Here is a 26,076-nt window from a genome sequence, read left to right on the forward strand (position 1 = left end):
CACAAAAGTAATTCCTGGAAATGGCTTGTCCTAGAAAATTCCTAGAAAAGTTGTTCTGTGATACGCTTATCCTGTACACGATCTATAGATCAATGCAAAAAAACACAGAACACAGTTCAAACCTTAGCACGAGTAGTTTTCTTTTACTTTATAATATTAAACAGATAGCGTCTACAAGCGAACGATCAATTAACGAATAACAGGTGTCACATTATAAGGAAACCGTTTAAGAGATCCATTTCCCAAAGGGACAGCAACATCATAGTATACATTTATAACTAATAATAACTGTAATGCGCTTTGTAATTCGTACAGTGCAACAAAGAACTGTTTCAAATGCTACTTGGCTATGGTATGGCGCTATATAAGTTGTGCATAGTTGCTGTAACTTTCGCGTTTACACATAATTTTCTTGTATAGTAGAGTGGGGGAAGATGCGACAGCTTATCATTCTATTTTTCTCGTCACATTTGGTAGTAAACAAAGAAAATTTAAATATTTATCGAACCGTATCCTCACGACTTCCATAGACCGTTGTTAATTGTTTAAACCACGATCAGGATATTTGGTTATTATGTGCTAAAGATGTCCCATCTTCCCGCACCCTACTATATTTGAAACCCACTGTAAGTTGCCTTTTATTGGGTTTAACAGTTAAGCATTTACCCTATATACGCGCTTTTATTAATTTTATCGTTTGCTACGAATATTGCGTTAATAATAAATCCTAACACTTCGCCATGTTGATTGATTAGGACTTTTGTTGTTGGACACGTAAGTGGCGAAAAACCTCTTCTCTATATATATACCGAATTACCATACAGTTGATGAGAAAGTCATGTAGCTCTGAAAATATGGGTCCTTCTATCTTAATTGATAAAATCGTTCGTTACGCAGCTAGGCAGCTTTTCGCCCCATCGTTACAAAATTATTGTTTAGCTTGATATCTCCATTGCTGCCACACTTCGAACAAACCCATGGTTCATGCTTGCAACTGTGCTCCATTCGTCCCTTTCTGGTTCGTACATCTCGATGTATTGGTATGACGTCACTTGGTCCCACCTGTCACGAACATTCCAGCACTTTATATATAGTAGAGCGGTGAATAATTCGTTTTATTTTTCGTTTTATAGACACATTTGGTGATAAACAAAAATAAAAACATTTAAAGAATTATAAACCTTATCCTCACGACTACCATAGACCGTTGTTATTTTTTAAAACACGATATTTTGATATAATGTGCGAAATGTGTCCCGTCTCCCCCACCCTCTTATATATGAAATATTTAAAATGCACTTTTCAGTTTACTTTAGTCTTTTAACTTATATTCTTACCCCCCAACCAAGAACACCCGACCGTTGAGTGCGCAGGCGAACCCCTGCGATCGGTTTGTATCCAAGCTCTTTCCTTTGAGCCACTTGTTCTCCAGGGTTCTGTAGCAGTCAATACTATATCGTACAGCTTTAATCTTTGATGAACTGTCTTTTGTAGGAAAAAAGAGTGTCAAAACCGAGTCTAATTTGAAAGAAACCGACTTAATTTGACTGCGTACCTAGAAATCAACTATAAACTGCAGAATGGATGTTTATACGAACACATGTATAGATTGCCTCGACGGAAACATGTTAAATGAATAAAACTTATATCTTCTTGTGGCGGGGCATCGATGGTCGTTATGACATGGGTCATTTTGTGCAAGAGAGAATTTACAAGGATCTCACACGCATGAAATAAAAATGCACCAAAAATCACTAAGTTACAAAAACATGACCCTGATTCTATTTAACAAAATCCTACGTCTTACCTTGAACCGTTTCCATTTCCCGACCTAAAATAAAAAATGTTTCAGAATTATCAGACTGTGTAAACTAAAGCAAGCAATGAATTAAGTTTGTACGAGCTACCTATGTCATATATGACGTCATCGCAACATACTGCGGCAAATCCGTTTTTATGTGGCGTCCGAGTGACGTCACAAACGCTACCGTCGATGGGATCGAATCGTTCTACCGCTGAATTGCCGCCTCCAACCACGTAAACAAAACCTGCAAACATTTAATTACTTCTCTATAAATAAACAAACATTTTTTAAATACAGTTTATAAAAAAATAGCGTAATATCTTAATATATAGTACTGTGGGGTAAGATGGGACACCTTTAATAAGATCCAAATATCCCGATCATATTTTAAAAAAGTAACAATGGTCTTCTGGGAGGTCTAATGGGAGTATCTTGATACGGTTTTATATTTCTTTGATTGTCTTTTTTTGTTTCCCACCAAATGGGCCGAGAAACGAGTATGAAAAGAAGTCCCATCTATCACCAAACCTATTATACCTACTATAGCATAGCGATGTCACTTAAAACTATGGTTATACAATATATGCTACATTCATTTTTATACCTTATATAAGCAGTTTCAAAATTACAATAAGATGGTGGGCAACGACAGGAGACCATTTAAGTAAAATGCAACTTTTATTTAAAAAAAAATGTTTGAATGATTTGTAATAGGACTCTTATTTTTCAGACTAGAGATTGAGAAGTCTATACTTACTAACCTCCTATGGTCATTGCACTGTGTCCAAATCTCTTGCGTTTAAGATGACCACTGCAGCACCAAGTGTTCGACTCTGGGTCATAGCACTCAACCGCTGTTACCATTTTTGATGCACCACCAATACCTCCGAACACGTATATTTTACCTGGTCAAAAATGGTATCATTAAACCGCAACCGCATTGGTTAGTTTAAATGACATTGCTTGTCACTATTGTGTTCGTTATACCACTCACATGCGTTAAAAACAACAAAAAAATAACATAACGCCAACGAAGAGTTTTTTTAAAGTTATATTTAATTGTATAGTAGGGTGGGGGAAGATGGGACACCTTTTCATTCTATTCACTGGTCACATTTGGTAGTAAACATGGAACATTCAAAGAATTATAAAACCATAACTTTACGGCTTCCATAGATCTTTGTTAATTGTTAAAAACAGGATCAGGATATTTAAATATTATGTAATAAAGGTGTCCCATCTTCCCCAACCTACTAGACAGACGTGGTAAAGTGGTAAATATGCGTAATAATCTTAACATCGTCACCTTACCGTCCAACACACTTGCAGCCGTGTGTGACCTGGGTGTCAGCATAGGTGGTTTCCCCTCCCAACTCGCGTCATTATCGTTTAAGTTCAAACAAAACATTGCAGTTGCTGTGATGACATAGACACAGTTGTTCAGCGTCACTGACGTAGAATTTTGCCACTCAAAGTTTAATTTCTACAAAAAAATAAAAGAAACAAGTTTTGTTTTGATCATTTTAGACTTAATTTATTTGCAGGTGCATTGGGTTTTAAAGCTGTGTACTTTAATATTAAACTCGTTGTGTTACCGGTAGTTTTGAAAACTTGCGCGAAAGCACTCTGTATTTTAAAACGTGACAGCACTCTGGTTCCGTATCGACGAAAATGATAATCGAAGGTTCTGGAACAAAAAAAAATAAAACTTATACCTTTAAAAATTCATTATGTTACTAGTTTTAACTAGAATTTACCGGATATCTGTGACGTCACCGAGAATTTTCGGTCGTTTGCTTTTTCGAAGGGAAACGAGAACAAGTTCAGTGAAGATGTGAATTTATTCGATGATGGGAGTGCTTTGTTTTCCCCCACATGTGTTAAGACGTCTCCAATATCTTTGAGTAACTTTCCAGTATTTACGGAAGAATATTCAGCATCGACTTCATCGCGGACTAGAAAAGAATCGTGGTTTATGTTAAAAAAATATCCGTTTGTCATTTGTATAAGCAAGCATTATATATGGTATGACTGGGAAAGACGGAACACGTTTAGGCCATAATATCCAATTATCCTGATCGTGTTTTAAACAATTAACAAAGGCGGATGGGTGAGGATATACAGTTATATATTTTATCGAATGTTCTTTGTTTACTACCAAATGAAATGAGAAAATAGAATGAAAAGGTGCACCATCTTCCCCAACCTACTATATACGTCCAAGAAATTTAGGTCATCATTTATTGAGAAAAGACAGATATTTCAACATTTTTAAGCTTAAATAAGAAGTAGCACATCAAATTTAACTGATTTTTCGTTAGTTTAAGTGACTCATGACGCCGGAAGTTATCAACGTATAAAGGTTAAAGTCAATCGTGAATGTAAGATGCTATATGGTAAATTAGCATTTCTACATTGTGAAACTAGCTCTGTTCATTTCATTAAAATACTTTCTTGCTGTGTAGATTTACAAACAACCTCTTGTTTTGTCTTGTGCTAAATTTTATGGCAGGTATTTTGGTGTGATGGTATACAAGTCGACGTAGCGAAATATATATAAGAGACAAGTTGTGTTATTGTTTAGAATACCTGTTCCTATGCTCGGTCTCTCCGACGGCTCCTGGCACCAACATTTGTGCATAACCTCATCCAGGAGAATAAAGAGCCTGAGGTCCTCGAAATTTCCCTTCAGCTCTCTCCTCATCTCTTCAAGCTGTCTCTTGTCGGGTCGTTGATTTCGTGTTACAATGGTGGAGATTATGAGCGAAAGATTGACGCCAGTGCCGTGATACACCCGTCGGCGTGATACTATCTCGTAGATAATCATCGCCAGGCTGCGAGGTGAAGTTTAATTAAAACTTGTGTATTCGCCGGAGATGTCGGTTAGAGATTCTGTGTGGGGGTGCCTTCTCCAAAGCGCTATGTGTCTGGGCGCAACGTGGAGGTAGCAAAGGTCAATGCGGAATGTGTGTTGCACATCACAACAACAAACGCTAAACGCAGGAAATGAGTTGGGCAAAGCCTTCAAATCACCACACGTAAATATCACGTAATGAAAGGTAGCATCACACCTATAAACGGGCGAACACACCGAGCTTTCGTTACCTGTAAATGTCCATAGCTGTGGTACGAGGAGTTGTCACGTCTGCTAGAAATTCCGGTGCCGAATACAGCGCAGTGTGCTGGTAGTTAGAGTTACCTTGTACAGTGCTGGCCGCACCGGAAGACAAGGCAATTTGGGACGCACCGAAATCGGCAACTTTGGCGTGCAGGTCTCCCGTGAGGAGAATGTTTTGCGGTTTTAGGTCTCCATGGACGACCGCCTTGGTTGGGGAGAAGTAGTGTAGAAATGCAATAGCATCGCATGTCTCCTTAACGAGCCTTGAAACACACGCTATAATTAAAACGTAATCAAAACGCTCCCTCTCGTTAAACCAATACACAAATAGTTGGCTGCATCAATTTCAGATTTTCTTATCTATTTAAACATTGGGGTATTTTATAGGTGCTTGATAAACAAAACATGCTGATGCGGTGTGTAATGGAACCCGTGTATAATATAATTTGCTCACGAAATTTACCAGTGTCTAACACTGTTTTTACTGTTGTAGTATTCCGGACCGATTTAACCTAAAAAAGGTTTTCGAGAATTTAGTAAAAAACTAACCGTATTCGCAGACCCCATGGTATCTTTGATATGTTTTGATTAAAAATAAAATCGTCCAAATTTCCCCCGTTTATAAAATCCATAATGATTCCAAAGCAGTTTGTCCACAAAGTAATGCCTTGGACTTGAACAATGTTCCTATGATGGACGTTTTGTAGTATCTCGGCCTCGTGGGAGACGCTGTGTGAAAACTTTCAGTATAAGAGGCCATTCAAACAGAGGATCTATTCATATCAATCAAACTTACATTTTCTTTGTGTGGTGCGCATCCCTCGCAGTGCCTTGAATTTGAAAGCATTTGACTGCGGAATGGCCCAACTTATTGTGAAAGCAGTGACGAACTCTTCCGAAGCTACCGTAGCCAATGACACCCGCAGTGTCGGGAAGCGTGCGCAGTTCCGCGCTGTCATACACTGGGACACGGCTTTCGGACATCGTAAAATCCAGTTGCTAAACTCCAATCTTCAATCTCACGGCTCCCACCTATATATTCTACGAGGTTAAAACTGATTCGCGCCAAGGTATCTGTCACGATATAACACTGCAATCGAAAGATGTCACTTCTATATGCAGTATTTACTGACTAGCGTGACAACGTTTGTTGTTACTTATAAGCAACACCCGTGTCTACGTTGTCTTACTGCGAAGAAAATCAACAATATCTAGTAACTTCACGTTTGCGGAAATCACGTGGCAAACAGTCGTGCGTAAAAATATACAGCTTAAAGTAAATACTTCGAATTACCAACAGTCATTCGAATCGAATACAAAATTCGTATTAAAACGTTATATGTGGTTGTACTGTTTGGCCATTCTGGACAACGTAACCACAACAAAACTCTCTTAAAATGATGCTCGATTTGAAACAAAACGTGAAATATTTTCATAAAAGATTATGTCGTTTAATTTCTGAGAAATATAGTTGTTCGTGTGCGAACCTTTTGTCTATCAACAACAGTGAGATAATGAAGGGTCAAGCCTAATCCTCATTATCCCAATAACTTCCAACTAATTAATCGTGAGCGATAACAAAACCCTTCTTCGCGGCTTTAGAATCGTGGTTTATATATAAGTGTGGTGGTCAGTCAGTTACAATATAAAAGGTAGTTCCCTCTGACGCCCGTCTAGGTGCGCACCAGAGCAGCCATTTTCAACTTTCTAAGCTTCGACGATTTGAGCTGGAGAGAAAAAAAAGAAAAAGTAAAATTGCATTGTTTTCAAATAATCTTCAACTGTCTTGTGTGGATGCGCAACAGAAAGAGAGCGGTTAGAGTTTGCACGTCAAAACGGTCGCAGTTTATAATTAAGGTTCGGGTATTTACAAAGCAGTATATTAGCAGACGGTTGGTTTTTTGCACATGTAAGGAGAGAAAGCAGTCTAAATATAGCCGCCCGGGCTACGGGTAGAGGCGTCTGCGTGTATTGTATTGCTACCAGAGTTTCTAATTATTTTTGCGAAACGAACGTCACGCTTAATTAACATATGGGTTATTTTTCAGTAGTTAGTGAAAATTAATCGGACAAATATACGAAATGTTGATTCACCAATGCGTCTTCCTTCTGACATGTCTCAGCCTGGTTAAGCTTGTGATATCACGGACAAGGCATGTTGTGTTCTGGGACAGAAGCATAAACTCAAGGTAATTTACATTTTCACCTTATTATTGTAAACCATATTTGTTTCCTGAAAAGAAATAACTTAATATGCGAAGAACGGAGTGCTGGAGCCGCATGACAGTATGGGAGTATGTGCCAATTTCGTATTGGCTGAAACCCGTAACTCATTAAACTGTATAGTATCAAGTCAGTAAAATATGCAGTATTGGCTACTTCACGGTTTGGTTATATGTACCAATGTATTGGCGCCTTACTCCTTCGTACCCAACGTATGGGAATTCACAAAAGAGCCTTGGGAAAAACAACAAGTAGCCTGATTAATCATCACCAACAAAACAAAGCAGTCGGCGGTAGCTTGCTTGGCCAACACAAGCAAACTCCTTTTACTAAAGATGACAATAGAGTTAACGGGCTGAGCAAAATTGGTCGCATCTTTTGTTAACCAAACTCGATACGTGTGGTTTGTTGCTCGAACGAACCGAAGTTTATTTGTTCAACCAGCACCACGTGATATTAGAAACCGGTGTATTGTTTCTCGTGTTAGTTCCTAAGGAACATCCTGCAAACAAAATGTAGCAAGTACGGCGCAAAAAATGGCGTCGCTCTTTCGGGCCCCTTCATTAAGAGAACGACCATTATGTCGCCCCCGGACGCTTCCTGTTTTGTGCAAACTTACTACAGTCGCAAGTTGGGAAACGTAGTACACTTATGTTTGCTTTGCATCATCGCTAACAGCGCCGTGACGGTTTCTAATGCCAAGTGACGTACTTGTTTTCGACAATCGAGTTTCTATTCAAACTCCCGGCGGTTCACAATGGTCTTACTCAAACAGAGCCCGGTTTCCTTCCAAGAGGCGATCGTAAAAATATTAAAGGTTTTAATAATACTTAGGGTATAAATACCCGGATTTAGGCACGGTGTTTTATATAGGTAACACAGCAAGTTGTTTTGGTGCCTACGTCATGGCAAGATTTTCCCTTTGTCGTTATTGTACATTTACTTAAAGTATATGAAGCTAAGTTCTGTAAAACGTGCACTAAATGCAACAGTCGAAATATGAAACACAAAAACTTAGTTCGACAAGACGACAACTCTGTGTCGTTCATTGTTTTCCAGTAAGAGTTTTAACTACTTATCTTCAATTAAGCCTTGCTCTTGCATGTACGAGCAAAACTGACCGTCCGGATTACTAATCTTATTAAAGCATGCCAATTATAGTTATTAAAATGACCTAGATATTCGATACATAAAATAAACGAACTTAGATTAGCATTAGACACATAACATAAGCATCGCTCTAAGCCAATAACAAACTCTGAGATTAATAATAACACTTCGTTTTCGTCACTTCGAATTAAGGGTAACAGTTTCACGAAATTCTTGGTAAATGGATTTCACTTATAGTTAATAAATCAAGTGAAATTGACCTGTTTCAACGATATCAGGGTGTTGCTAAAACGACGAAGTTGTAACATGATTAATGAAGCTTTTTTAGAACTGATAATTCACATGAAATGCTGCTGTAATGCCTCGGGCTCCGCTGTCCCATCTTAACGCTTTGTTCTCGCGGTTAGCTGGTTGATCGTTGGACAAAATGCTCTGTGTTTATGCGGACCTTTCACGTGCTTGACGGACATTTTGCAACTACATCTGTGAACTTGCAAAAGCAAGATATTTTTTCAATCATCGTTCGCGAAATTACCTCGAAACTTAGCCCGAAAGCTTTTAACGCCGCGAGAAAGACGCTAAAAAGAAACAAACGCGAAGCAAGTCTTTGTTCTCGATATATATTTCACTTATCACTGACTGAGATCGAGGCAGGGCAACCTTGGACCGACCTAGAACCTCTTAAGCCTGATTGAAGGGCAAGGGGCAGTAGAGTGTATCGCATAATACTTCATACTACCCTTTACCAGCACTATAGCCATTTCTGAAAGCGTCTTTTACCAATTGCCATTTCAGTTCGAGTTGTTGTTTCTCCTCGCGTGCAATTAACGCAGCAAGGAAAACGAGAATTCCCCGGGCACACAAAAGCGCATTTTTGATTTGGTCCATCAGGAGCCACTGGCAAAATAAAATTCCCCATTTCGTGATTTATTTTAGTAGGAAGATACTAGTAAGTCAAATATTCGATATTGTGTTACATGCTACAGTTGTGATACATGGCCTGCCCTAATTATTTCCATTAACTTCTGACGCATACACGTCAATGCGTTAAAACGTTAATATACGCTCTATTGGGATCCATATTCGTTCAGATGGTAACGGACCGCCCGTGAATATATTTGATCAGGCTTTTGTGCTTTCGCTCAAGTATGGACGACAAAACGGACGTGCCGACTGGTTCTCACTAGGCCAAAACGGCTCCTTCGCGCAACTTGACGTTCGGTATCTCTACACCAAAACGAAAAATAATGAAAAACAAGGCGGCCATTGAGCCAGGGCTTATAGCGGGCGAGGCGACGAATGACAAGAGATGTGCCGAGGTTGTAAGTTGCCGAAGAAAATACACAGAAAGATTTAAATTGACTGAAGAAGGGCAAAAAGTATTTGCCGAACGGTCAATATTGGTTAAACACTCTGGAATGGGCCCACCTATAGAACGTAAACAGAAACCTGTCTCACGGTTACCTGTTAAAGAAATAGCTACCATCCTAGCGCCGTTCAATCGTCGAGTGAAAGTTTATATTTTCGGCCGCCTGCCAAGTTTTATCGATTCGGTGTTTTAAACCCCTGGCTAATGTCTCCCGCACAGGATTAACCATCTGGCTGACGCGGCCTGGTTAGCTTCGCTTTATCCACCCAACTTTCCCACAATGGTGACTTGTATGAGAAGCGATCAGCTCCCTGCATAAGGCATATTAATAATCTTAATTCGATTATTATATCAAACACAAAACGAAGCACCCACGCCGTACAGCATCATGCAAAGCTGTAAGATTGAGTCGCTTTACCTTGCTAATTGATCCGCGCTTTCTCTGCAGCGTATTTAAAATGCCACAACTCGCACTTTGTCAGTCGTGAATTAATCACCTACTTCTGTACTATCGTGATGACCCTATATGAGATATAAAGATATTTCTTGGCCCAGGCGGCCTAAATAGAAGCACTAATGCGAAATAGCGTCTAGCACTCCTACATTACTTTTTTGCTTTTTCAGTTTGACGACCGAGCTTCGCCTTCAAGTACAGATAAACGAGTGGATGGACATCCTGTGCCCCAAACCTGCCCGTAACGACGAAAAGAGGGGGGAGGAGTTATACATTGATGTATTTAACGTCACAGCAGCGCAGTATCATCGGTGTAACACACAAAGTAAGACCTTCGTAATTAAAAAAAAAAATTTTTTATCATGCGACATAATAATTAGAAAATTGAGCTTATAATGCTTGCTGTATTGCGGATACAGTATATAGATACATAAAAAAAACGAATTGTATATTTACCTCATTTAAACAAGCGTCTCCAACAGACATAATAAGATGCCAGCAGCAGTGTCAAACGACGGTAATAAAATGAATTACTTTCCCATAAAAAATCTTACTCGTAAAAACAGACCACACAGGAATAGGAATAGTAGGCTGTGTTTCCAATTACCGTATATGGAAATGAAAATCACTCTTCGACATTTTTCGTTCCTTGCAAAAGTTTTGCAACACCCGGGCATACCTTGCCGTTACGATCTTTGTGATAACACGACGCCATCAATTTAAAAAAATCGGTCGTGAAATCGCGATATCTGATATTTCCTGTTCGCAGTACGTGAAATATTCATTCCGATTTAATCGCCATTTTATACCCATTTGCCATTTGTCAAGCGACGAAGTTCGCACGAAATTCAGATATAATTTCGCAGTCAGCATAAGAACAATTTTTTTGCGTTTTTTTGTTTATATGAGGTGTTAAATGGATTCTGAAAGTAATAAATTTTCCTAATTGTGTTTATAACAATTTATAAAACTCTTTTAGAGTCATGATAATGCGGCTGTATAATTCTATAACAATTCTCTTTACTACCAAATGTTACCACATACAAAGGAAAATAAAAACATGGTTTATCTTACACCGACCTATACCATATTATGCGCAAACCAATTTAAACGGGCCTATATGTTATTTTTTTAACATTCATACTTTTTACCCAGAAATCCAACGAGTTCTGAGGTGTTCTGACCCGAAAAGAGAAATTAAACTGACGACAAAATTTCAAGAGAGAAGTCCCTCGCCGCTCGGATTTGTGTTTCGACCTGGACAGTCATACTACTACATTTGTAAGTTTAAATATTTTTAATATTGTAAAAATAATAGTCGAGTTTTTTTTAAATGTAACAGTTTTCAATGGGTACAGAAAGCAAATTGCGCAAGTTTCAAAGCACTTATAAAATACATTTCCGTAAACTACGTCTTGCATAAACCTTAACGTAAATCACGCATTCAAGAGCATTTGGGCGTAAATCGTCAGAAATTTTGAACAACAACTTTAGACGGTTGAGAAGCAGCCACAGTAACGTTGACTTTTGCCGTTACCGAGGCATTAAGTCAACAGCTTTAAAATAAGCTTATCACCTCAAACTTCATGGAATTGTTATATCCGAATATGAAACATGATCGTGTTTGCATCTTGCATATAGACTTTTTGATAACAACGCCTTAAATGACGGTAAAGTTTAAATAGGTGGTGAATTATCTGTTAGTGCGGCGAAAAGGCAAGTTTGCTAAAGATATGTGCTTTATAGATAACATATGTCGGCTTAGCAAAGTAATATCTTACGACGAAAGATCCACCTTCCCTACATTAGTAACTGATGACTCATTACTGAAAACGACTGAAAATGAATTTCGTTCAGCGCAAATAACACTTAACACACAGCGCACAAAAATTAAATACTAAAATATAGTATATTATATCTTGCTTAGAAGTAGCTAAAGGAATTAATTTAAAATATCCACAAACTACAGTTCACCACAATACCACACTAATCTACTTTTGGTCACAGACTCACAGTCCTGCGGAATGTACATACACGAAATTTGTAAGGATATAAAACTGCGGAAGTTTTACTAGCTTAAACAAGAATATAAAAAATGTCAGAATATAAAAATGTAAGAATATAAAAATGTCAGAATATAAAAATGTCAGACACTGTTTATACGTTTAGCATTTTTTGTTTGAACTTTCAGCTTAAAGCTCCTAATTGTTCGCTATAATTACGCACATTCCAAATCATAAACCGATTTTCGCGTAAGTCACAGTAATTATTAAATCTCGAAAACTATTTTTTCTCTGGAACAATAAATTAAAAAACGTCTGAGGTGTACAAGAAAAATGTTAAATTGATTATTTTTCGATGTTTGACAATAAAAGTTCCCTCGTGCCTCGTAACAACCGCTCTTTACACGCCGATGTTTGTTTGTTTTCGAGGATTACATTCGCTAATCAGGCTCAGACGTCGCGAACATGTATTTATTTGTTATAACGTCGTGTTGCATTGTAAGAGCAAGACTGTACCATCGTTTCTAAAACGACGAACAAGCGATGGAACATTGTTTACATACCTACACACAGTCCCTAACACAATGTCGCCGACACAAAATTATTCCGTCGTAAATACGTCACGGAAACTATTTTCGTTTCCCATGGCAGCTCATCAAAATACTCTCCCCGTTAAAATAAGACCTTTATAGGACACTTTCGCCGTCGCCAGTGTTTTGCTTCCATTTTCCGGCTACCTGATTTTTACCACGGCATAGTAGCTTAACCGGACGTTGAACTTTCCGGTACAAGTTGACCGTAACGAATGAGGTCAGAGTATAGAACACAGAGGGTGTGGCCCATATACTACAGGCCCGCTCACTTTAACATGCTCTTGTAATTTCCCTATTGGACCGCGTTACTGCTTGATAAGCTAATTAGTCGGCTACCAAGAACCATTAGCAGCGCACCAAGTTTGGGCTGTCCGCTTTTCACCCATTATCCGACGTCCCGATCCTCCAGTTAGATGGAGCGTCCAATTTACACAGCATCGGTTTACTGATTTTCGGGCCTACCGAATTAAGTGAAGCGAGAACGTTAGGGGAAGAGCAAACATTCACGTCTTCGGTGTGTGGGCGTACGGACGTGTGTGAGACTATGGGGTTGGGGCTTTGCTTAATCCACACAGTAATTACTCTGTGGGGCGGTTGTATAACAAGCTGGGCACGGATCCCAAAAACATAATCCCAACTTCAAGGCTAGTGTGTTTTATTGAAACCTAAAGCAAGGTTGGTTGCCGTGGATCATCGCGGCACTTTGCCCACAGCTTGTTTGTCGCCCGTGTTCAGTTACACGGTCAGATTTCTACACGGTGTTTGTTAAAGTAATTAGTTGTTATCGCTCGCTCACTTTAACGTTGTGTTTCAACTTGTTTGGCGCTTTTAGCTGTCCAGTGTCTCCAATCGAGCAGAAAGCTACTGAATTTAAATAGATTGGAAACGATTTGAACGGATTATTTTCCCCTTAGAGTGTTGCTGGTGATTCATTACCATTTTTCGGGGGCTTTTGGTGGCTGATAACGGACGCGTCATACCTAATTTCGTTAAATGCACAGAGTGCCCTGGTAAACGAGATAAACTCGCTGTTGGGTTGATAGTTTGAAGCCTGTTTATACAAATGGGAAGATATATGAGAAAACTATCAAAGCGCTTCCGCCTTCTGGAAATCATCCGTTCCAAGTTTTGCTTTAAGTTAATCTTTGGAAAACATTATTCCATCAGCACGTCCGAAAACAAAGGCTGTGAGAAATCCCAGCGCGTAACCCGGTTGCTGGATTCTTCAAAATTGCCAACCCAGGTTTCGCTTATCTGTGACGAAGATGTTTTGTTTACATTGCATTGGGTTAGCGAAATTGCGAATCTGTTCAAACAAAACAAGCTTATGCGCCGCCTTTTATCGCATAATATAGGACGTTGAATTGACACAAGGTGCTGACGGTGTAGCGAACTCGGACTGAATAAGTGTAACCATGCGTTAACAGTGGATTGTGAATCGGGGCCGCTTTGCACGAAAGCAAACCATTAATGTCACCCGAAGCGTTTTTCGTTCCAAGCTGCTGCCGAAACGGGAAACTTGTGTTTTCAACACAACGAACTGTTATTTCAACGAGTTGCAGATGCCAGTTTATACTTGTTGTTCATAGAAACCGTTCCATCTTCGCGGTCGCGCGGTGCACGTAATGCAAAGCGTTGTGAATGTCTGGTTAGCTTTCTAATCACTCCCATTCATCTTGATGAGGTTGCGCGGGAACGGCCCCTGATAGTAGCCAAGCTCTTCTAACCGTCGTGGCAACTATGATCGATGCCCGAGATGCAAAACGACCCGTCCACTCATCAACGTAGCTACTATGGACGTTGATTTGTTGGGATTAATGAGGCGGAAATCATCGCCCAGCCGCTTTTGCTTGACGCGCCTGCCACGATCGTTATCACAACGAAAACGAGCACCAAATTGTAGACACGTCGGGTTACACACGGCGCCCGAATACTACAAAACGTGGCGGGCAATTTCAAGACACTCTTAAAATACAATTGTTTGAACCATTTAGAATTTAGACCTTTTACAGTTCTCTTTTACATTGCAGCAAAACCATCAAAAGGCGGAACAAGAGGCTGCTCTACTGACACCTTGCGGTTGGTTGTAGAGGTTGAATCGCAACATGGTCGTGTGGAAGCAAACAAACATACAAGATTTGACCCCTGGCTAGATCAATCTGAGTTTGGTAAGTAAGACTTGAATGTAGTTATAAAAGGATAAAACTAAAAGTTTTGCACTTGTTTTATTTACAACACTTAAAAATGCTTATCCTTGCAGTTGCAGTATAACTTATATATATTACTTGCAATCTGTACAATTGGTAAAATGTTTACTTCATTTCGCCAAACACACTGTTGAAACGAATATTGTGAAAAAATAAGTTTTTGTTGTCAGGTATGAAACACAACAAGCGTCATCATCACTTGAAAAACGCAGAGAATGAATTGGAGAAACGCGAACCACAAGAACCAGTTGTGCTTTCGCAGAAGAACTCTGCTGCCCCACCTGACGGAGGCAATTCTGCGGTTGGAATTCACTCGAGGAGACACGACACTCGACTGTTAGCTCTGATCACAAGTTCGCTGCTGATGGTGTTGTTTACGAAGTGGGTGTGATGACGTGGTTTGGGCAATTCAATACACGGTGTGCACACTTGTGAGACGACAGCAACGATCTCGACCATCCAAGGCGGAGAATTGTTCTTCAAGGGCCCTGGTGCGCGGCACTTACGGCATAAGTGCTGGCAAACTTTACAAACACACTTTGCTTCTTTACCTAGTTCGTGATAGTCGTTCGCTTTTACTTGTACCGGCCGGACAATACACTCTAAAGTTTTTTTTTATTTTTTTTATTTTCTTTTGTGTCGCTACAATACATATTGATTCCACGAACAAGGCTGGTTTACTATCCGGCTGTACAATGTTTACCATGTCGTTCACATTGAATTAAGTATTAAACATGCTCAAAACAGGGACTACAAAAGCTAGAGTTCGAGCAGTAAACACAAAAGTTTATTTGGTAAAAAGATCCGATACACAAATGCGGTTGTACGCACACGGAAAGTTTGCTTTGTCGCTAATGAGATATTGTATATGGATACAAATAAAGAACCACGGACGGTCGCTTACTTCCTTGAAAATACAATATAAGTACCAGTGATTATAACCTTTGGTCGAAAAACACAACACACCTATGACGTATTAAACTGTTGTGACGGTACACAGGTTTTGACAGCTGATTTAAAGCTTATCTTCGCCGTATCCACACGCAATAACCTGTCAACTTTGTATGTTTTTTGGGTGTACTTATAGGTGCTTCAGGGGGTTGTGTTTAACCAAAATAAGTTTGAGCTTTCCACCAGAGTTTCGATAATTTAAGGGTTGAGAGTAGAAATTGTGTTTTTAGCTCTCAGGTTGGGTTTTTCATTGGTTTCTGCAAAATCCACTTTTGGGTTGTTGAGTTGTGGCCGTTTAAGTATAATCAAACAATGTCTGCTGTCTGCGCCTATCTTCGTCTATGATCTTTGGTTGTACGTGGTTTTTCAGCTCAGTATTTATTTCCACGAAGTTTTTTCCAAGTCGGCATATACAATAATCCAACACGACTGGTGGTATGGTAAACACAACTTTCCCTTTATCCACGGACTCATCTTTAATCGGAACGAAGCTTTCGCCACACTCGCTGATAAATATCGCAGCTTACCGTAAGTCTGTCGATCAACAAACACGAAAGACTTAATATAGGCCGAGACAACCGTTATTGAAGCCCATGCGAAGCTGTACACTATCTCCGGTAAGTTTACTGATACGAATAGAATAGTAAATAAACTTGAGTGGAAAATTACAAAGAATCTATTACCTTTAATTGTAAAGTCAAGAGTATATGTTAAGATGACTTTGGCAAGTATAACAAACAGTTTGCAGTGTTAATTTATTGAAATCAAACAAAAACTTGAAAATGTGAGTCAAAAGAAAAATTACTAATATAACAGCGTAGCGAAAATCTAAATATTGTTTAGAACCAAATTCAATACGCAAAACGCTTGAAAAGGAGTTATCTTGGTACTGATCAGCACTTACGTCTATAACAAAAGGAAACCTGGTGCGAAAATGATACGTTTTTTTGAGGGTTTTGAATCGGCCATTTTGTTTGAGTTGGCGAGTGTCGAAAAAAAGCAGCCCTTTTTTATAAAATTTGTGGTATTAGTCAAAAGCGGGGGACAGTTAATTCAGCACCTTCGATCGTATAATAATAACAACATAATCACAAAACATACAACATACAAACAATCACAGTGACTCAAAAAAAGAGCAGGCACATTGTCATATTCAAAGCGACGATACCATCGTATGTATCACCTTGTATACGCCTGTTTACACCTTAAATTGTACGGCCAGCGCACAACCGGTTTATAAAAAGCTATGTTTCGTATCATTTGTCCTTCGGTCTCTCTCAGCTCGAGTTGGCACATGGCGAACTACCTTCGACTTTTCTTTCAGTAACGTGGCAAGAACGTATAATGGAGTTGCATTGGGCTTCAGTTTTGTAACAGAACAGTCAGCACTAACGCAACTAACATCCACGTGGTGGCGCAAGTAATTCTACCGACCCCGCCACCCGGGCCGTCACCTTCACCGTCGCCCCGGACATATCCAGCTGAAAACAAAATAAACTGTTAATGTCAAATGCTCCAGCTAAAACAATGTTCATACCTTATCCTGAATTTGCTTATATTATTAACAAAATCTGCAGTACCACAGTTCACCCGACTGTGACTATATTTTCCGAAACTATACATTAATGCACCAAGTAGGTCATAGTTGATTTTATATAATAAACGTTGTTAAATATTAAACAACCAAATTCTTACGTTTGAGCGTCTTTGTGGGCGGAGTATTTCTTGTCGAGCTCTGTCTTGGTATATGAGGTTTCTGACTTGTTCGAGGTGTTGTTGTTGTTGTTGTTGCTATTGTTGTAGTAGTAGTGGTTGACGAAAGTGTCCTTGGCGTTGACGACCGTGTTGTACCTGCAGTCACTGGTTTCCGGTCGTGTTCGTGCAGTCTTTTCGGCAGAACATGAACTTTCATTTTCATCGCTGATTTGCAATTCTGAGGTTCATCTTTTTTGAATGCTGCATACAAGTAAAATATTCAAACTTGCTGCCTTTTAGAATATTACATGGACCACTTCTTAACATCAATTGAATTTGTTTTTTTAATATATTTAATTTGTATCAACTTACCCATAAAGAAATAATCTTTATTTGGTTGGTATACGAATCCCAGTGGGTTTGGACTTCTTCGTTGAAACTTGGTGGTGAGCTTGCGTCCTTTAACTGGATTGTCACACTTAAAAATCGCAGTTTTCATATCTGCATTTAAGTTTATGTTGTTTGTTACCAAGTTGTATCCAAGGTGACGACCATTCAAGGTTATATTATGGGCTATTTAGGCACCACACACAGTACGTAATTATATATACACTTTCTTTCACGTACAGTCGCATGGCTTTTATGCTAAGTGTTATGTCATTCATCCATTCAAAGGCATAGAGCAAACAACACAGTACTCTATTATAAAGGTTGTTATCCAAAAGGGTGGGTTGTTAATAACATGGCGAGCAAAACTAAAAGGACATGTTTTCACTAACTTCGCTCAACCAAACGGCAAAAATACTGGATATCAGCCAAGAACAACGAATAGTTTTTTTTTCTCAACATATACGACGCTTGCTTCGGTACATTAGCAAGGTACTTTACATTTTTGAGTATTTATCGTACCATTAGAACTCACCAGTGAGAGAGCAACTGTTGTATGATTGTTCGCTGACATTGTAGATGATGAAACTAAGCTTAGCTTTATCATCTTGATCATACTGAGGGCAGTGAATATTCATGTAGTCTCGCATATGAACCTCAATGCTGAACTCGTTTCCGAAAGCAAACCTGAAAAAAAACACTTTACTTATTCTGCAGTAGCAAAAAAAATCAATAAAACCAAAATCATAGGATACAAATTAAAGAGAATTGTCTTTTCCACGGAGCGGTACTGTTTATAAAACTCGGCCAAATTTAAGCACTTTTCTTATCTCCTATTTGTCGAATACACTGCAGATTTCATATCTGACACCACACTATTTGTTTCGGACTATTACAGTTCCGTTACGGGTCGCTTCTCTTCACTTATAATCTTCCGGGTTTTATGAAGAGCACCCCGTTGCGGTTTTTATGCTGCCACGTTTCCTATTACGGTGTTGTGACAACAGATTACGCGTAAAAACAGTTACATGTACACCGCTGCCACATATAGTAAGCTTATTAGAAAACCACAGATGAGAAAAGCAACCGACAAACCGATTCATGAGTTAAATGGTCATTGTGCTGGTGCTTTACTATAGGGTAACTAGGGGAGATTTGGGAGTTTCCAATAAGACCCAAGACAAACATCACGTCAGGTCTTAAATAGAGCAGTATAATACCCAAAGTAATCGATGACTCTACTTGACGAAAACCAGACCAGAGCTTGATTTTATGGGCTTTACCCGTAATACTCTTTCCTCGAGGCCAAATTGAGCTTGCAAAACCGCAATGAGACAACATCGATTTAAGAGTTGTGTGATTCAGAGGGAACGCCGCAGGGTGGAAAAAGCAAAAACACTCTCTTTGCTATTGAGCGGGCTTGGCGGTTATTTGAGAAACGATTACGAACAAAGGGTAAGCTGCTTCGTTGTCCGAGCACTGAAAGCGAGTGAAACATTAACCTATTGTTTGCTAAAGCTTGCAAGAACGGCGACCTGTTCTCTTTTTTGATCATGAACTCCTATGGTTACGTTGTAAACACAGCATAAATGAAATATGACACAAGATACTGTTGATGCGATCCGTATTGAAGACTGTTGTGTGGGGAAATCGGGACCGTAGAGTCGCACGTGACGTCAAAAGACTCGAAATAAACTTGTTTGGACAACGCGAGCAAAACAAGATCGTTTTGTTTTATGATCTATAGTAATCGATCTGTTCCGCTATCGTAGGCGACGACCGTTTCCTTTGCTAGTTAATTCTTGGCAAATGTTGTCCCGACTTGGAGTCGGTCGTAAAAAGATCATCACCTTACGAGTGTCAACTCACTAAGAGAAAAGGGCGACGGCGTGTAACGTTGTAAGTAGTGCTTGAGGCGTGGTACATGTAATGTTGAATACCCTCAAGTGCAGGAGCTACCAGCAGGCGACCCCTTGCTTTTGTAAGCAATCCTTCTGAGAACACTCGGCAGCCAACGAGAGGTTTCAAATCCTCTTAATGAGTCTGTCATGTCGGCGTCAACAGTAATCGACCGTGTCGTGGTATTGTTGCCGTCGAAGTGGGTGGCGGTAGTATAGTACCTGCCCACAAAAGCCTTCCGTGCTTTTATATCGACAACTTATTTTTAAGTTGATCAATATATATACACGTCTCAAACCCGTAGTGACGTGGGCGTGGGTGTTGGTTCAGCTTAATGTTGATTCGAGATGATGTAATTTGCGATGACATAATGTTCCATAAGCAGACTTATTGAAACAGGGTTGTACTACAAATTTACCTATCTCGCCCTACGCAAGAAATTTGACAATCAAAATCGCCAGCTGACTTTTTTTTTAATTTTGGTCAAATCCACAGAAACATAACCCCCGAGTCACACGATTATTTGGATAAAGTTTGTAAACCTATAAAGATAATCTGCAGCACTCGATCATGCAGCAGATGTGTGACGTCTGGTTGAATTTAAAATAACAGATGACAATGAGAGTTAATCACTTCATGATGATCGTCGGCCTATTTATATGACGCCCATTTCACACTAAATGCGACAACTTCGCACATTTATTTAAATGCACTTATATAAGGTGTTAATTGCCACACGAGGTTCAAATACGACATTAATTGGGACCTAAATTCATATTTTAGATCTGTGACGCTACTAAAAAAGAAAGTCTTAATTAACACACGCCCGTTTCGTCTTTAATGGCCAGGGAAATAGCTGGTGAACAAGAAAAACAAAAGCGTGGCCCATAAGATGACGTATCATGGTAGCACACGCGACCAAAAATGCAAAAACATGCTAAAGACCTGGCCGCAACATCGGGGAATTCACGCCTGGGACAAAGACGTATCCAGAAACAATGCTAGTGGTCAACTCCACTCTGCTAACTGGTAGTTAGCGACACCGTGCCGTCCCGGGATGGTACGACCGTGCAGACGCCGCCCGTAAATCTATGTTATTTCTAAATGGTGCCAATTAGCAGATCAGCGGTTAAAGAACACTACGATTTCAAGCATCGGCTCCACTATACATATATATATATATATATATATATAGCATGGCGTAACGGTCCGCCAAGTTTCAATGCTGCAATAATCAAGAAAACGACGAGGCGGGAACACAAATCACACCATCACCAAAACTTAGAAAATGAATACGTTCACACCACAGGTCGCTAACCAAGAAAACTGCTTCAAAGATAAGAGCTCGGTCGTTTACCTTCAATAGCTAGTTTGTTCGGCACCGTTATAATTGCTGCCCGACCTTGACTTGAGTGGTTCTTCCACCGAGTCGGTGGTTTTCGCCTTAAATCTACAAAACGTGACGGTAGTAGAAGCACCAATGCGTGTCGTTGAACCTCAACAGGCTATTGCAACGGTAGGAGCGTCGCTGGGTGCGGGGGCGAAGACTAACCGGTCAAAGTTTGCATCACGAGACGGCCAAACCCACAACGAAGGTTAATTACCCGCACCATTACGTCACCAGTTAATTCATTAGTGAAAATATTGAACTTACTTGTAGCGACCGAATGCTCTGCAAACAAGCGAGCTGTTCAAAATTACACATACGCTAGCTGACGTAAATACGGATAATGAAAGATCACGCTTGGATGATACAAAATACGTGACAAGGACCACACGCAGTTTTCGCAGGTGGGGCAGCCACCGCCCACAGGGAACGCATCCCGGCTTTGGATTTGTATGGAGCTCAGTGTTATGGATTTAGGAAGCGGAATAGGATCATAAAGCCACTTCGTATATTTGGAGCGTGGGGTCTCCCTTTTAGAGCAAGACCGCCAAATCGAACAGTCACGAGACAACGAACGATGTTTTGTTGCGGCCGGTAATTAAATTGAAGTCGTGGATCAATCGAAGTTGTAGCTAAAAATTCTTCTTTCGACAAATATGGCCCACTTTGCCACAATATTCTTTATACTGGCGGGGTGGGCTCTTTGTCTGGTTTATCACAATAAAATTTTCACAAACACTATCTCAACGTTGCCGGGAGATAGCACTGCGTATTGTTGACTTTAATTTCACCAGATCTCGTACACAAAAGAGTGTCACACGCAAACTGCCCTCACAGCTTTAGCACAAAACCGTCGTTGTGCCTTATGAGTTCGGGTGAATGGATTAGACTAACCCCATGGCAAACCCAAACCATATGACAAAGTTCACCCACATCACGCCACTGGGTTAACAATTATAAACGAGCAATGTTCATACAAACTTAAAGAAAAAGCTGCATTGGGCTTGCAGTTAAACGGTATATACTTGATCTGTTCAATTTTCGCAATTCAGTTATACTTGTTTTGACCTTTTTAATAAAAGTATACGAGGTTTAACTAGGCCAATATGGAGCAAAAGCAAACACGCCATGACTGTATAAAGTTTGCAGATAGAATAAGGACGGTTTACTGAGTGATGCAAGGCAAATAAGGCGAGAAATTATATTGAACGAACATGTTGGGACAAGGCAGCCGTATACGCGTCCGTATTTGGTAATAACTATAGTCTGGTTTTACTCGTAAGAATCGTTTGACAGCCCGAATTTATCACCAGGATTTATCAAACCCTAATGCAAAAGAAATGATGGAACTTATTTATCTTATTTCGATTTCTGATGTGAGAACAAACATGATGTAACTCTAATTGATGTGCGGTGGATTTTCGTCGAACATTATCGTTAATAATTTATACCCAGTGTCTGTATATTACATGAGCTTTTCTAGAATGTTTTTGTGGATGTCTTTTATGCTGCTAACCCAGCCTCGGTTAATAAAGTGTCTCAACAACATTTCTGTACAACCTTAAGACTAAAATTGCCGGGCCGCCCGACAGAGTCTGAGCCGATAATTTTGAACACAAAAAACAAGCGGCACACGCAAGTTATAAACATAGTGTATAGTATAGACTACGATACAATATAAGAATGATGCGGAACTGTATTCTTGTAATATTTACATTGTTTCCGAGCCACCATTGTCGATTGTGCTCGTTGTCCAAATTATAGGGTGCTGGGGACAGCCGCTGTTGAAAGTTATGTTCTCTTTTTTATCATAAATTTAATCTGAATGCGCATTTATACACCTTAGGCATTTCGGGCGGTTTAGGCGACCCACGAATAAGTTAATGTGTGGGAGCTATACAGCGATATTTTGCTTGTACACATACGCACAACCCACGAAGCTTAATTAGGCTCGGAGGTATCAACGAAAATTCGGTAACCAAGCTACACTTGGTGTAACTACACGGTATTTGCGTGTAATACCAAGCCCTCTTTCCCTTAATGTTTATTCACGATTAGTTAAGCAGAAACATATTCTTGGCGGGCTCATTTTTTTCTTATAGCTATATCGCAAGACGGTGAATACAATTAACACAAAGAAGATTACAACACTGTTGTCTTATCACGGACACGGGATTAAACCTTGGTAAATATGCTCAATGAACGGTAAAGTGAATCACCGAAAAGCGTCACGCATCGGCAGACTCAGAAGACAAGCTAAGAGCCCCGATGGGCAAAATAACTTAGATGTTCAAGTTAAAGCAAAAACAACGCAAGCGAAATACCAACGCATCAGCATACGTCAGCACCGGCCAAGTTCTGGTAAGAGGAGGATGAGTCATAAGTTATACTGACGGTAAGGTGCTCAAGCGGAAAGCATAGCTCGAATACTCAGTAGTCAGGCCCATTGGGTTGGAAATGCCATTTGCGATTAGGCGACTTCTGTTATCACAGCGGATCCCTCCGTCATTCCAACAACAACATTGGAAATCGAATAATACATGATAAACTGTGTGTTTTCTGTGTCGAATTCAACCACACAGGACGTGTAACAACTTTCCTTTGGTCAATGTCCGACACGATATGGAAAATACCGAAGTCATTCATAAGCGCACTCAATCATGTATAGCGTTTGACGACGTAAACGCCACCATATCGTATGATGACGTTTAAACGCCACTTGAATGTTTCAAGTGTTTAGGTTAATCTAAAATCCAATTAGAAATCGACTTACCCTCCGTTTTCTCGTGGATCCCACATAACCTCATGGGTGATGGTCCCCGAATTAAACCGCTTGCTTCGTACCCCATCAAAGAGAAGATAGCACATAAACAAACTTAAAATCATTCGATTAACTTTTGACAAAGGCATGGTAATATACGCATTTACATACAATCTGCAAGGAAATTAGGTTTATCATATTTGTTTGAATATGCAACATCGTAATCTGACATTCTATAAACCACAATCCTATAGACTTAAACGCTGAACGTATTCTGCAGGCTATAAATCTGTTGATCTGCTTCTCATTATTATACTACAATCCTACTTTATTAAAAATGAATAAATGTACAATTAGGTTTTTAATTAAAGCCATTATAATACATAACATTTTACACTCCAACCGGCTACCACTCAAACAGTGCACTGTACTGTGCGCTACACTGAGATCTTATCTTAATCGCGTTTGTGTCGGCACAATCGCCTAAGGTTACTGCTATGCTTCATGGCAAACTGCAGTTGATAAAGCAGACGATATTTAACAGCAGCCAACAAACGAGCCACACAAGCTGCGCTGGTATTTTTCATTTAAAATACAGCAATAACAAATTACTAACGCGTGCTCGGATCTAAACAGACAAGAGTAGACACTCGCAGATTAGCGACTATTAATTCTGGCTCAACGTCGTCGGACGTCGACGATTTTCGTCACGCTGTTGGCAAATCCACAAGTTTATGCGCGACTTTTTCTTTTACCCTCTCCCGCACCCTTTCTTTACTCGGCGGTCTTTCTCGTTGGAAGTAACAGCATTAAATGTAAGCTTGCCTATTCTAGCTTTATTCGTCGGACTCAGCGTCGTCGTATAATGTTAAACTGCTATGCTTTACTTTGTTTACATCATGACCTAGAGGTCGCGAACGAAGAAAACCAAACAACAATAAGTAACATCGATTTGAAAGGCGAGCTTCGCGGCGGGTCAAATCGTATTGTTTTACAGCTAGCAGCTCTATAACAAGAACACAAGAGATCCTAGCGGGATACTTTATAGTACCGCCGTGTAATTCCTCATTTCCGTATCAAATTAACGATTGCGTTCTTTTGTTTTGCTTCCTTTTAAAATTAGACCAGTTTTTGCTCGATTGCCCTGTTAGCAAAATAAGCTGCAATCTGTAAACTGTTGTGCATTGCAATACATTGCCACAGCAGCCGCCTTCTTAGCAAAGCCAGCAGTGGCGTTGAGCAATCAGCGATGTACCATATGCAGCCGACACTTTTCGCCCTCCACGCTCCTGCTCAAAAACACTTCTTTCAACGCTGTTCAAACCGCCCACATGCCCAAAGCGAACCCGACGACAGTTAACAAGCTATGTGGCTGCACGAACCTCCACAGGAGTATAATTAGACACTGGTTTTCTTGGACGTGAATTAATTACCGCTTTTACACAGGGTTATTAATCTCAGTCACGTATAGTGTGTTGAAAATAAACCAAGTCAGCCAACCGTTCCGCCTCCGCTTCCAGCAGTGTATATATTTGCATCAGTAGTAACAGCAAGCATTAAGCCGACCGCATGGATTTAAGCCAATGTTAGCGACCCTAAGCCTCACTACACAGTGTTTGAATGTATATGCAAAACAAGCACTACATAATATCATGTTTTAAACCACATTGAACATAAACCAAAGCTCGATGTACGATGTACGTCTGTCGTATTTATAGGTTTTTCATAAATATTAATAACTTCTATTTTGCTTCCGGAGTTACAAACCTAATTCTTGTCCTAAACACAAAATGTACGACTACCACAAGCACAAACTGTAGGACTATACCACAAACAACGAATTCCTATCTAGCGCATTTACCTTGTACGTATTTAAAAACCGTATTTGAACATCTGTATTGCGTCAGTTTTGGACACTGCAGCGAAAAACATAAACCTCATCTAATTAAGGGCAAACTACTGAAGCTTCCCAAATAAAACCGACCATCGGAAATAAATTTACTGCTCATAATCTCTGTTGGCCAACTGGGAATACAAACAAACAAACAGAAAATAGGTTTCGTCCTCGTTGATAAAAGAATAAAGTCGGCTGCGAAATTCCCATGGTCCCAATGG

General features: G+C 39.8%; 3 protein-coding genes across 4 annotated transcripts; 1 reads left to right on the forward strand and 2 right to left on the reverse strand.

Moving 5' to 3' along the window:
* Positions 1 to 119: 119 nt before the first annotated feature.
* LOC149738550 (uncharacterized) lies at positions 120 to 6,649 on the reverse strand. The gene is made up of 12 exons (XM_089874138.1): positions 5,719 to 6,649; positions 5,472 to 5,651; positions 4,910 to 5,185; positions 4,394 to 4,638; positions 3,562 to 3,759; positions 3,400 to 3,491; positions 3,116 to 3,287; positions 2,566 to 2,709; positions 1,908 to 2,048; positions 1,808 to 1,831; positions 1,338 to 1,485; positions 120 to 1,062 (listed from the first exon to the last, which is right to left on the reverse strand). Exons 1-12 carry the CDS (start codon positions 5,904 to 5,906, stop codon positions 936 to 938), a joined length of 1,935 nt encoding a protein of 644 aa, XP_089730264.1. The 5' UTR covers positions 5,907 to 6,649; the 3' UTR covers positions 120 to 935.
* Positions 6,650 to 6,825: 176 nt separating this feature from the next.
* On the forward strand, positions 6,826 to 15,780 carry LOC149738551 (ephrin-A4-like). 2 transcript variants are annotated; one of them, XM_089874178.1, is made up of 5 exons: positions 6,826 to 7,111; positions 10,249 to 10,403; positions 11,234 to 11,359; positions 14,705 to 14,842; positions 15,052 to 15,780. In XM_089874178.1, the coding sequence occupies exons 1-5, from the start codon at positions 7,005 to 7,007 to the stop codon at positions 15,270 to 15,272; spliced, it is 747 nt and encodes a 248-aa protein (XP_089730304.1). In that variant the 5' UTR covers positions 6,826 to 7,004; the 3' UTR covers positions 15,273 to 15,780. The 2 variants fall into 2 exon arrangements, with proteins under 2 accessions (XP_089730304.1, XP_089730305.1); XM_089874179.1 differs by lacking the exon at positions 6,826 to 7,111 and adding an exon at positions 9,331 to 9,577.
* Positions 15,781 to 16,573: 793 nt separating this feature from the next.
* LOC149738552 (ephrin-A2-like) lies at positions 16,574 to 24,159 on the reverse strand. The gene is made up of 5 exons (XM_089874173.1): positions 23,974 to 24,159; positions 18,450 to 18,601; positions 17,900 to 18,028; positions 17,528 to 17,788; positions 16,574 to 17,313 (listed from the first exon to the last, which is right to left on the reverse strand). The coding sequence occupies exons 1-5, from the start codon at positions 24,108 to 24,110 to the stop codon at positions 17,195 to 17,197; spliced, it is 798 nt and encodes a 265-aa protein (XP_089730299.1). The 5' UTR covers positions 24,111 to 24,159; the 3' UTR covers positions 16,574 to 17,194.
* Positions 24,160 to 26,076: the final 1,917 nt, after the last annotated feature.

Source organism: Ciona robusta, chromosome 3, assembly GCF_009617815.1.
Source record: "Ciona robusta chromosome 3, ASM961781v2".
NCBI classification, from domain to species: domain Eukaryota; kingdom Metazoa; phylum Chordata; class Ascidiacea; order Phlebobranchia; family Cionidae; genus Ciona; species Ciona robusta.

Coding starts and splice junctions, on each gene's coding strand:
- LOC149738550 (XM_089874138.1), bottom strand. CDS start 5,906: ATGTCCGAAAGCCGTGTCCCAGTGTATGACAGCGCGGAACTGCGCACG. Junction 5,652..5,718: donor GCGCACCACACAAAGAAAAT/GTAAGTTTGATT, acceptor GTTTTCACACAG/CGTCTCCCACGAGGCCGAGA. Junction 2,710..3,115: donor GGCTGCAAGTGTGTTGGACG/GTAAGGTGACGA, acceptor ATTTTTGACCAG/GTAAAATATACGTGTTCGGA.
- LOC149738551 (XM_089874178.1), top strand. CDS start 7,005: ATGTTGATTCACCAATGCGTCTTCCTTCTGACATGTCTCAGCCTGGTT. Junction 10,404..11,233: donor TCATCGGTGTAACACACAAA/GTAAGACCTTCG, acceptor CTTTTTACCCAG/AAATCCAACGAGTTCTGAGG. Junction 11,360..14,704: donor ACAGTCATACTACTACATTT/GTAAGTTTAAAT, acceptor TTTACATTGCAG/CAAAACCATCAAAAGGCGGA.
- LOC149738552 (XM_089874173.1), bottom strand. CDS start 24,110: ATGCCTTTGTCAAAAGTTAATCGAATGATTTTAAGTTTGTTTATGTGC. Junction 18,029..18,449: donor CAACAGTTGCTCTCTCACTG/GTGAGTTCTAAT, acceptor ACTTAAATGCAG/ATATGAAAACTGCGATTTTT. Junction 17,789..17,899: donor TAAAGATTATTTCTTTATGG/GTAAGTTGATAC, acceptor ACTTGTATGCAG/CATTCAAAAAAGATGAACCT.